General features: G+C 31.9%; 2 protein-coding genes across 4 annotated transcripts; one reads left to right on the forward strand and one right to left on the reverse strand.

Moving 5' to 3' along the window:
- Nucleotides 1-2,401: 2,401 nt before the first annotated feature.
- Nucleotides 2,402-7,511, forward strand: MGP1 (MALE GAMETOPHYTE DEFECTIVE 1). Its single transcript, XM_022039827.2, has 7 exons — nt 2,402-2,561; nt 3,114-3,207; nt 4,110-4,254; nt 5,666-5,776; nt 6,096-6,242; nt 6,599-6,721; nt 7,165-7,511. The coding sequence occupies exons 1-7, from the start codon at nt 2,523-2,525 to the stop codon at nt 7,226-7,228; spliced, it is 723 nt and encodes a 240-aa protein (XP_021895519.1). The 5' UTR covers nt 2,402-2,522; the 3' UTR covers nt 7,229-7,511.
- Nucleotides 7,512-8,191: 680 nt separating this feature from the next.
- LOC148253474 (violaxanthin de-epoxidase-like protein) lies at nt 8,192-11,545 on the reverse strand. 3 transcript variants are annotated; one of them, XM_088222318.1, is made up of 3 exons: nt 11,157-11,545; nt 9,437-10,780; nt 8,192-8,535 (listed from the first exon to the last, which is right to left on the reverse strand). In XM_088222318.1, the coding sequence occupies exons 1-2, from the start codon at nt 11,460-11,462 to the stop codon at nt 9,476-9,478; spliced, it is 1,611 nt and encodes a 536-aa protein (XP_088078444.1). In that variant the 5' UTR covers nt 11,463-11,545; the 3' UTR covers nt 8,192-8,535; nt 9,437-9,475. The 3 variants fall into 3 exon arrangements, with proteins under 3 accessions (XP_088078444.1, XP_088078445.1, XP_088078443.1); XM_088222319.1 differs by lacking the exon at nt 8,192-8,535 and having other exon boundaries at nt 9,162-10,277; nt 10,446-10,780; XM_088222317.1 differs by lacking the exon at nt 8,192-8,535 and having other exon boundaries at nt 9,162-10,780; nt 11,157-11,544.
- Between the last annotated feature and the right edge of the window lie 680 nt (nt 11,546-12,225).

A 12,225-nucleotide genomic window follows, 5' to 3' on the forward strand; every position in this document is an offset into this window, starting at 1 on the left:
ATGGGTTGGGATAATATTTATCAACCAAATTCACTTAGAGGACTTGAGATTCACCTTTCTAGAGAGGAAACACGATGTTGTTTATGAGACAAGGTTATAATTTCCTAAAGAGTGAAGATCAACCCTGGATAAAAGCATTGAATATTGAATATTCATAGTGATAGAATAAATAGTCAATTAAGGCAAAAGCAAATGACACTGGTGTATAGAAGACTTTATTGCATAATAGGACATTTCTAAAAGAGGGAGCTAAATACCTAACTTACCTGTGCACTATCTAATTTTATTCAAATTGGCCCTTAAAATATTTTTTTGGTTAAAATTGGACTTAAAATCTTAAAAATTGCACAAATACCCCTTACATCATTATTGTCAAATGTTATTTATATTAGGTTATATGGCAACTAATGTGACCACATTGTCAAATTTTTTGATCTGGTATCCACATGAGTGTCATGTGATACATATAGATATTTTTTCATCTTTTATAAAATAAGATTTGAATTATTAAAGAATAAAATTTAATTATTATCCTTTTTCTTTCTTTCTTTCTCTAAAATTCTATCTAAGTTTTTCTTACTTTCTTTATTCCTAAACAAAAAAAAAATTTCTTACCTCAACTTCTCATAATCATTTTATTTGTCTATAACATGATACTATGAAAAACTTAGAAACTGAAGTCCTCACTCTTCCTTTTTTTCGAACCTAAACCTCTAAAGCGTGAAAAAATGAAGAATAGAAAGTGGGGATGAAGGATTAGGACCCAAAAGTCACAGAAAAAAAAGAGTATATGAAAAAAAAGAAGAAGAGGAAACATTAAAAAATGGAGGATTGGGGAGTGAAACAAATGGTGCATGTAACGTTCTTGGGCTTTTAGGAAAGTTTTGAAAGAGCATTATCCCCCGTAGCAATCATAATAATTTCTTTTCCATGATATGAGATGCCTAGTTTAAACATAATATTTATGTTTAACATCAGCTTGGGGACAAACCTATATATCACCAAATTTTCCTATTTGTTAATTAGTGAATATGGTTAACCAGAAACAAATTTATTTTTTTTAATGTTCCCTTTTCATGTTTATAAATTCTATCAAAGGCATGGTTTGAATTATCGTTTTTATTATAAGTAATAGATCTAGCTCCTTATGGAAACACCCCCCAATAAGGGAAAAAGCCATAGATGGATTCCTCCTCGTGAATCATAAGATCAATATGGATGTTACCATTTGTATTTAAAATTGAAAAATAAGATATTGGGCTTCTTACATGAGATAACAAGAGGCATTAGCTTGAAAGCCTTTGTGGCACCACAAAACTCTTTACACACTAAATTGATGAGTGTATATGAAGGGCCTTAATCTTATAAGGAGGAAAAATGTGACAAAAGTAATTATTAAATCTGATACTTTAAAAATTGTAAGTTTTCTCGGTGGAAATATCAATACAATTATTCATTTAAACATCTATAAGAGAAATGTTCAACATGCATGTGAATATATAGTAAGTGTGGATTATCCGTACAAAACTAGAGGTAAGAAGTGTGCATATGCTCTTGTGAGCTTAGGCTTAAATAATTAGAATTTCATGTATGTTTGTGTTTTAAACTATTTGGAATGTATTGTTAATATTTTATTGATGTTATAAATATGTGACACACATTATTTTTTTTTTCTTTAAAAAGTTTTATTTAGAAAGTGAATAAGAAATCTAGTTTTGCAAAAGATGTCACATCTTTTTAAGCACTTATATGTTCAATAACTTAAGAAAATATTTTGTAATCAAGCTAGTTAATGAATTAAGTTCTTAAAAATGTAAAAATAGTTTTAGGTTTATAAGTTTAAATAATACATTGAATTTAACAGTGACATAATTATTACTAAATTTTATAATTTTTGTTTTTGTTAGTATAAGATATTTATTACTTAATATATAAAATATATAAAATCTAGTTAATTTGATCACTGTTAGTAATAAATTATATTATTAATTAAAATTAATTGTTCAAATAGATGAATGTAATTTAATTGAGTTCTCTTATAAATTATAATTAGAAATAATAAAATAAAAATAATAAATTAATAATTTATTTAAAAATAAAAAAGTAACAAACTTTAAACATAAAAGAGAATAAAATTATATTTACATACTAAAGATTAAATAAAAATTAAATAAGAAATCATATTAGTCATAATAAGGACAAAAGTAATTAAATATATGATTACGATTAGTTTTTTGGAGGGTAACAAAAAATTAACAGAATTAACATAAAATTAGTGAATAAGAAGTTTTTTAAAAAAAGCAATTTCATTTTTTTAAAGGAACTTTTCAATTCACTTAATTTTATTTATTTGAATGGATAGGATTTGTTAAAATAGATCTGACGGTTAAGATTCCTCAAGGATGATAGCATGTCGATCCCTGAGCCCAAACCCTAACACCCCCCAAGCACCAGTTTTTTAATCTTGTCGTTCTTTATTGAATAGCTACTACTCTCCTTTGAGAGTCTAAGAATCTCCGATCATGGCATTCTCTTCTCGTCTTTTATCGAAATCAAAACAGGTAATGCTCCTTCCCTGTGCCAGATCGGGATGAGTTTACCATCATCCCCGTTTGATCTTCACATTTCCTATCCTCTTGCAACTCCCCGTGAGATTAGGAATGCCGACTTCTGTTCAGATGTTCTCTTTGATTTTTTTTTTTAAGGGTAGAATTAAGACGGCTGCGGAGAGGTTTCGTTAGGTCAAGGGATTAACTTTTCATTTTGGTTAAACTATTTTTATCGTATTTTTGGGGAATTTGCGGTTTCTCTATTAAAAGAAGATGATGCTTGATTTTGAAGATATGGTACTGAGATTTCCTGGGGAAGTTTTTGGCAGAGAGGATACAAAACGATAAGCTTTTGCAGTTCATGCTATTTTTCCTACTCCCATTTTTGATTCTGACAGAAAATAGGAAGCAAACATTGGGTTAATGTTGTGAGATGGTTAATGTGTTTTCCACCTGTTATATTTTGCAATAATGTGAAGTCATTTCATGCTGCTTGCATTCGTTCCTTTAGTTTGATTTTTCCCCTAACATTTCTCAAATTCCTTTTCCTTCATGATTTTACAGTTGTATGGCAGTGGGATCCTTTTAAATCAGCAGCATGCTATTCCAGTTTGTTTCTATGCCAAAGAAGCTGCTCCCTCTATTCTTAAGGGAGATGGTTAGTGGATGAGTATATCTATCCTTGTTTTTTTTTACTGGATTTATTATTTCTTTTGAGAAAATTTAAAAATAATAACATTATGTACTAAAAATGTATGTATTACCCTTTCTTGGTACGGATATGGAACATTTGGCAATCATATATCACATGTTTGTGTTGTGTATTTTATATATCTTTGACCTGCTGGGTTCTCTTCATCTAAGCTTTTGGGTTAATATGAAATGGCTAAACCCCATATTGAGAGTCCATTTTTCTTATGTTTTGGAATCAAGTTGACTGCTTTTTTCTTTTTGAAAGAAATGTTCCATTGATTTGTTGTTATGTATATCAAAAGAATCCTATATACTTTCCATGAGAGCATCTAAATTTTCTGTGATTTTAGTGATTTACTATTAGAAAAAATTAATCATTTAATGGAAGGAATAGTGAAATTTGACTTTTACATTAGGGGACAGTTGGAGTACTACTTGGAATAATCTCAAAATTGTATTTTTTTGAAGGAAAATCCTCAAAAATTGTCTTTTAAAAAAACTCTCCAAACTACTTGTCCTGAAATGCATGAGAATCTGATAGTTTGCTTATTTAGTGGCTATATGATAATCTAGAAGAATTGCTGTTGTTGGTGAACTGCGATCCTAATCAACTAGTGGATAGCTTTCCACAGTTGTGTTGTTATTTTCCTTTTGTGTTTCTCTTTCCCACATGTTTGATAGAACTATCATATAAAAAAAGACCATGGAATGGTTCTATTTTTTCCTTTGGAATGAAAATGTGACTGGAAGGAGTAACTATTTGTTGATGCTTTATGTCCAACAACATACATAACTGATGTGCATGAAGTTTAATTTCTAAAAAGGTTTCTTGATGGTAACTGAAAAATTACTTTCAATGCTCAAAAGAGATGTTGAAGAACATCTTTTTGGATGTCAAAAAGAAGTTTGAGACTGCAATGGGGGTACTTCGAAAGGAGAAGATCACCATAGATCCAGAAGATCCAGCTGCTGTTACGCACTATGCTAATGTTATGAAGACAGTTAGGGAGAAGTGAGTACCTTTTCTTTGTTTTTACTTGTTGTAATTCTAAAAGCTCTGGTTTTATTTTTTTTCATTTTTGTCTGACATATCTTTTGCATTTAGCTGCGCTACATCCTTGTTATTTTTTACTATGGTAGTTCACTAATCATGGGCTATTGCAGTTTGGGTAAAACATGCAAATAGAACTGGTAAATTTCTAGCGGATGGGGAGGTTGGGTGAGAGCAAATCATGGGCCTGGGGAACAGTGAGTTGAATTGTTCAGATTATACACTTTTAGGCAGTGATTAGCTGGAGTTGCAATGGACAACATAGAGTTTATGTGAATGTGAGTTTGGGGTATTCATGTTGCTACATTTTCCACTGGTTACCAATCAAAAGCTGTTTTATGCAACTCAGAATGGTACAAGTTCCACACAGCACTACAAATACAAAGAATCCTACAAGTTCAACACAAAACTGCAAAGTCAAATGGGAACATTTATCTGCTTCCGTTTAGTATTTCGAGTAAACAGTAAAAATGATGAAAATGCTTAGATGTTTCTATAATATGATTAATAATTTAAGGCTCTCTCTCTCTCTCTCTCTCTCTCTCTCCCTCCCTCTCTTTTTCTCTCTGCTTATTCTATAAGCAGTATTAGATGTCACCAAGGAACAAGAAAGCTTGTAAATTTTGTTTAGTCCGTTGTTTCCAAATGCATGCCTATAGTTGTGAGAGAAGCAGCATACTGTTTCAAGAAATTTTAAAGTTTTGATTAATTTCCAACCTTGATCTTTAAGTTTTATGATTATGTACATTTACATCTCTGATTGATAGTGTTACCAAATTAGTTTGGTTGATTCACAAGTGCATTCCTTTTGTCTCTTTCATTCTAAGCCTATTGATTCATGCGAAAAAAAATGTTATGAATTTGTTTGATACTACTAATATGTTGATGTTGGACAAATTGGCATTAATTTTTCCTACTTGTGTATTTTGAGTAACTGATCAAGCCTAGGGTCCTTAAGATCATACCAAAGGATTGATTAAAAATCTTGCAACCAAGATATCGAGTAATTTTTCTGACTGTTAATGATCTCAAAGTTATTTAGAGTCGTATGTAACCTTTACCAAATAGGATTAGACAAAAATTTCCTGAAGTATACATGCCAATGCTAATTCTACTAGGAACTAAATACTATTACTAGTCAAACAGGAAACTAATAATAATTTAGGAACATCTATGGAATCCTAAAGGATTGGATACTTGAATAAAATAAATCCTGATTAGCATGGTTGCTATTATGTGCCATAATATATATCATTTAAAAATGCTGGGGTTGGATGCAGAAGCACTACTCTTTCTGCTGTTTTGGACTTAACTGAAATTTTACTAGCTGGATTTTTGATAAATTTGCCTATTTTATTTTTATCTCTTTCAGGGCTGACTTGTTCTCAGAGTCTCAACGAATTCAATATACTATTCAAACGCGAACTAAAGGCATTCCAGATGCTCGAACATATTTGTTGACCTTGCAGGAAATACGTACCAAGTATGTACTTACTCCTATATAAATGTTATGTTTAAGATATGGATGGGCTCTGGCAAGCAAAGTTACTTGCCATCTTTCACTTTAACATAGTTGTGCATCTTATTAGGAGCTACAACAGTTTCCTAGTCGTGCTGAGAATTTTATTCTCACAGCTTTTCACTTTTCTCAATAAGAAACTCACGCCATTATAATGCAATATTAAACATTTTTCTTTTCAATTTTCTTTTTCACATTCAAAGGTTTATCTTTCATAATTGCATGTTTAATTTCCATTTTCTTTATATTGCGGTTTCGCCCTTTTTGGCGATGGTTTATGCAGGAGGGGCCTTATCGATGAGCTTGGTATTGAGGCTATGATGATGGATGCTTTAGATAAAGTTGAAAAAGAAATTAAAAAGCCCCTGATGAGGAATGACAAAAAAGGAATGGCTCTTCTTACGGCAGAATTTGACAAGATTAACAAGAAGTAAGCATCTTTTCATTAACATTCTCCTTGTTTCCTGCCTTTTCTTTTGAGGTGAAAGTCAAAATATCCACATCTTGTCCCTTTAGATTGTAAGACTAATTGATTCTTAATCCTGGAAGGTAACGGTATTTTAGAATCTCTCCCACATCAATGACCCGTTTCCGTTTCTTTTGGGAGCCAATCAAAATATTCTTGTTCTATTTGCTCACCTTACTATCTATATCCAGAATTGAATGATTGGAGATTTTATAACTAACAGAACTGTAATCATGATCTTGATTGCATTGGATTTCTCTTTTATAAATTGGTTCAGTTAAATAGAAAACATATCAATTTGTTTTATGTTGTCCTATTAGGCTTGGAATTAGAAAGGAAGATCTCCCCAAGTATGAAGAACAGTTAGAGCTCAAAATTGCCAAGACACAGTTGGAGGAGATAAAGAAGAAAGCTCAAGAAGCAATGGAAACGCAGAAGAAGCGGTATATTGATGGTTCCTTTCTTTTTATAGTTGATACCAAAAGGCAAAACATGTTGCTATCTTGACTGGGAGTTAGCTAGGTAGTGGAGAACTGCAGTGGAACTGTTTTAGATATTGGGCTCAGGATTTGATGGATAGGAAACTTAGATGCATGGTCCATCTTATAGTTGTTTAGATGGTTATTTTAAGTTTCTTCACTATTCATGTATGGCTGCTAGTTGATGCTGTTATCTTTGCCTTAGTTTTGGGTTTGCATGAGTTGCTTAGCATGAGTTGTTGGGACATGCAGATCTTATGTGGTCACCCAGCTTGAAAGTAGGGTTACTGCATTACTGTGTCAATCAAGTCTCTCCGTCTGTTATTAATTGATGAATAGTTGTGGTCTAACTTGACAATTGACACCAGTCTTAAAGAATAGTTTTCATTTTTTTTTCCCTTTTCCAGGGAGGAATTCAAAGATGAAGAAATGGCTGACGTGAAGTCTTTGGACATCCGAAACTTTCTCTGAAGTTAGCGTATGGCTTTTTAGAAGTCTGATTCAATGTTAAAACTGCTTTTGGGCTGGAAGTGAACAAGCATCTGTTTTTTTGTATCTGCGGAAGAGCTTTGCTCTTTTTGTTTGATATTAATAAGTTACCTTTGATTTTGATAAGTGCTGGCAACATACTATTGTGTTTATAAAGTCGGAGAAATGCTATTGCCAGGTTAGTTCTGGAGAATCTGTTTATCTCTGCAGTACGCAGACTCACTATTGAATTAATCCAATGCATGAAGATTGATACTTTGTTGGAGATTGTTCTCTTCCACTTCGATCTTTGTTTTGAATTATATAAGCCAATGTCAATGGCTAGGTAATGACATTCAAAAATTTGTCTTATAGGATACCTTCCAATCAATAAAGAAAATATTGAACTGTTTGTATTTGATTTAAGTTTATTTTAGTCACATACATTTTATATATGTTAATTATTTGATATTCAAAATTTAGTACTTTTTCCATCACAAAACTCGGAGAGAACAATAACTCACTTGAGTTAGATGAAATTTTGACAACAACAATCCGGAATGTAGGTCAAACAGGTAGAGGCAAATATCCCCTTTAGTTGTTCTTTTGGCTATAACATGTACATATTGGTTAGAGTTGGGAAAATCTCTTTACTCATGAGGAGAGACTGCCATCTCTTCCCAATGACATATCTTTTTTAGAATAAAATCTCAAAAGGGTAGTATCTGAGTTGGGTTTAGGCAATGTTGTTTACATTATTGACACTCTCTAAAAGAACTTAGTCGTTGATGAGTCACCTATAGACTTGCAATTTTGGGATTATATTGTTGAAGGATAAATTCCTTTGAAGGTATATAAAAGGTTCCAATAATACACTTGAAGGAATCTCCTTATAAGGAGAAACCAGCATCTCTCCCAGTTGAGGCATTTTTTCCAGGACAAGAATGTGACAAGAAAATACATCAATTGGCTTGGTGAAAACTCTGATCACATCAATAGATTTTGATTTAACATGGTGCCAAAGCATCATAAAGATCTAACAATTCTTATGTTTCTTCTTTGTATTTGGCCACACACTCTCCACTAACTCACTCGGGCTATCCCTTTCTTTTACTTATCAACTTGTTTTCATCCTATTGATCACCACCAATTATTTATATAGATGTAAAATTTTTCTATTTTGAACCATGCAACCTTCCTTGATTTACTGATGACAGGGAGCCTGCTCTTCCTTCATTGATCCAAAAGCCTAGATTTCCAAATCTGACTCTACTACATGGCTTCGATCCGATTAGATGTTATTCGCTTTCCTGGAGTTTACCATTTAGGGAGTTCAAAATTCAGGAGAGATCAAGAAACCAGACTGAAGTTAAATGAAAAGATAAAATTGAACTAAATTAAATAAAATTTAGAAAAAAAATGAAATTTTTGGTTTCATCTGCTTCGATGTTCCATCTGGAAAAAAGAAAAAAAAAAAAAACGATTTTATTTTTTTAAAAATTAAGAGGTTATTTATGATAAATTAAACACATGTCTTTCTTTTAAGTTACATTATAATAAAATTTAGGCAAAAATTATTCATAACCGCTATGATGGTTGGTCGATTTTTGGCAAATTAATTTATTACAAATTTTAAATTGATTTGACATAAAAATGTTTGCAAATTAATTAAATTAGAAATATATTTAGAGAATCGATTATAATAAAATTTGAAATATATCAAATATTTTTACCTTAAACATGCTTCAAGTAAACATTTTGGTAATGAAAATCTGAAAATATTTTGGAGTACCAAACAGACTTTAACTAAAAAAAAAAGTAATTTGACAAAAGAATAAAATATGTACATCTAATATATCATTTGTGTTATAGCTGTTGACTAATTAAGTTTCATTAATATATTGATTTAAAATTTGAAATAAAAATAAAATGGTGATTAATAATAATAATTTAATTAATGACATGATAAATTTTTTTATTGGCTGGGTACATACACCATTTCAGAAAGTGGAGATGGAATGGATGGTTCAACTAATCATTTCTCACATCATCCAGATGATTTCTCTATCTTTGGCTTCATATTTGGAGAAAAGAAGAGAACAAGTGCTAAACAACTAATATATATATATATATAAACAAGTTTTGAAATAAGCTAAACAACTAATATATAAATACACCTTTAAGAGACATCAGATTGAGATGAGCACTCACCAGAGAACACAGAAATTTGGTGATTTCTCCTTGACAAGGTTATGAAAACTGCTGTAGAGAAGCCCAGTCTTTATCTTTAATGTCAATTTTACAATGCAAATTACTTGAACCTTCTGGAATTCCAAGTGGGGGATTATGGCATGAACAATTATCAACAGTAAACACCTCCCATTCTTTAATTCCACTACTTTCTAAAGCAGAATTTAATCTCCTACTCACTTTCTTCTGATTAGGATATGAACCATCAGGACTTACAAGCACTGCACCAGTGTAAGACTGCCCGGCAACTCGAGCAGCCCCACTGTAATGAAACAAGCCCCAGCTCAAATCATCACTTACATCTACAATTGTCCAAAACTCATTTGAAACAACCCCATTATCCAATACACTGAAGTAAAATGTTCCAGGAATTTTCCCTCTTTTAACTCTGTACTTTCTCCTCCTCCACACCAGCTTCCCTTCCAAAGTATTGACCTGAAAAACGGGCTCATACCAAAATGAACCCCTTGCTTTCCCCCTATAGAAAAGTTGGTATTGACATGGAAACTGATCATAAGCCGGGTTCTGTCCCGCTATTACACGCCAACTCCAATCCAAACTTCCCAACCAGCCGACAAGAAGATCTTCAGCAGTCTCATGACACAACTCCCTCCCTCTGAACTTAACCATGGGAGGGACATAAGGCCTTTCTGGGATCTTTGCATCCAATTCAAGACAGTTATTCTTCTGCAACACGCATAGTGAAAATGCTTCCAGGTTTGGGTTCTCATACGAGGCGATGCAACGATAATTGCATACCTGATCAACGGGATTACATTGATTCAAGCACTGAAGAGCTTTCCTGCAGTTGGGATCCAAAAGGCAGTTCAATATCTGAGGCCCACAGTTTTTAACCATGCAACTAAGGGTAGATAAACCCTTTGATCTCAGGTTCTTCAAGATAGGAACCGGCCTTATATAAGCATTGATTATAACCAAAAAACAGAACCTAATATCATCAGAATTATACCGGTTCCATGCCTCCGACACAGCTCGAACCACTTCCATTGATTCCTTGCGTTCAGGGGAACCCAGTATCTTGCTAAAAGCCCCTTCACTCTCTACATAACGTCCTCCTAACTTGTTCACTAACTTCATGGAGGAGTCAAAACAGATTATGTTTGGGATGTTTTTGCTGTTGGCCTGAATCCACTTCACCGATTCTTCATCATTAACAGCAACAATCACCAAAATATCTGTAGAATAAAGTAGCTTCTTTTGCAAATTTAGGCCGCTTGAACGGCATAGCTTATTACTTAACACCGTCATTTCATATCCTTCATCTATCCATTTCAGTCTCTTTACCTACTTACAGGTAAAAACAAGGCTTGAACAACATCTTACAATTGGAACGCGCAACAGACATATATAACAATAAATTTACGTAGATATCTAACTATCTATCTATCTATTCACCTTAATTAACTCACTCTAAGACATAAGGTTTCTTTTCTTTGCAATGGAATCGTATTTCTTTTCATCCATTGCAAAAGCCATAAATCAGTTCGTAATTCCAAGTCGTCAAATGACATAAACTTCAAACAATTAATTTCATTCCTTTTCTAAAAGACAGTTATACTTCCATTCAAATTCAAACGAAAGAGGAAAAAAATCCAAATATTTGAAAGAAAAGAAATATGAAATTACGATTATCTGATTAAAAAAAGAAAGAGAAACTTACAGTGTGGAGCATGACCTCTTCCCACTTGGCGGATTTTAGAGGGCTGACGGTTCCTTCCCCGACGAGAGCCACAATTCTGACCGGTTCATCAGGGTGCTCCGTCATCGCAGTCTCCATCGCCTTGGAAACCGCGGAAGGGGTGTTATTTTGGGAAGGAAAGCTGAGAGAATTGAAGGAGTTTGGCGAAAGAGCGGATTTAAGATAGAGTTGAAATGGAGAGAAGCCAACTCGAAAGAATTTGAAGGCGCGCTGGTTGGCGGTTTCCATTTTGAGAAAAGTTGTTTCTGGAGTAATGCTCATAGCCATGGTGGTGACTGGCTATGGATTGTCCAGGAGATGGTAGTAGAAGGTGCTTTAGTTTCTACTCCAACTTCCTACTTCCTTTATTTTGGATATTAATCATTAATCATTATTTTATTTCGAGAAATATTTTTAATCAAAAAAAATTATAAAAAATTATATGTTTGAAGAGGATTGATTTCATATATATATATATATATATATATATATATATATATATATATATATATTTATTTATTTATTTATTTATTTATTTGCAGATTATATAAAGCGACGTGTTTGGTGTATATAGTATTTGGTACAAAAATATTATTTCTCTAAATTAAAATATTCATTATACTACATCATATTTAATTTTTAACATTTCATTAACAGACTATTATCGATAATCTTTATATAAACACATTAAATATAAAAATTTAGTTGATTGTCAATAATTAATTTCAAAATACATATTAAACTAGTTCATTAATAAATTAACTACAAGAAATTTATGATTAATTTTTAATAAATCATCAAACAATTTTTATTAATAAATTAATCACGTGAGGATATATAACTAAAATTCTTTTTATTTGAGTTACCAAATATAGGAGTAAGTATTTTTGTGATATCTAATTCTATAAAATAATTTTCACTAAAAAAAATATCAATAAAATAATTATTTGTATTCAGTAAAAATAAATATTCTATGAAATTGAACAATGAAAAGATAACTACATGAATTTTTTTAATGAAATATAATATATACTTTTTATAATAAATAAAA

Source organism: Carica papaya, chromosome 6 (assembly GCF_054855325.1).
Source record: "Carica papaya isolate Zhongbai chromosome 6, ASM5485532v1, whole genome shotgun sequence".
Classification (NCBI taxonomy): domain Eukaryota; kingdom Viridiplantae; phylum Streptophyta; class Magnoliopsida; order Brassicales; family Caricaceae; genus Carica; species Carica papaya.

Bases quoted from the DNA above. Each gene is read 5' to 3' on its own strand.
- MGP1 (XM_022039827.2), top strand. From the start codon at position 2,523: ATGGCATTCTCTTCTCGTCTTTTATCGAAATCAAAACAG. The intron at 3,208-4,109 runs GTTAGTGGATGA...AATGCTCAAAAG, and splicing joins CTCTATTCTTAAGGGAGATG to AGATGTTGAAGAACATCTTT. The intron at 4,255-5,665 runs GTGAGTACCTTT...TATCTCTTTCAG, and splicing joins ATGAAGACAGTTAGGGAGAA to GGCTGACTTGTTCTCAGAGT.
- LOC148253474 (XM_088222318.1), bottom strand. From the start codon at position 11,462: ATGGCTATGAGCATTACTCCAGAAACAACTTTTCTCAAAATGGAAACC. The intron at 10,781-11,156 runs GTAAGTTTCTCT...ACCTGTAAGTAG, and splicing joins AAGAGGTCATGCTCCACACT to GTAAAGAGACTGAAATGGAT.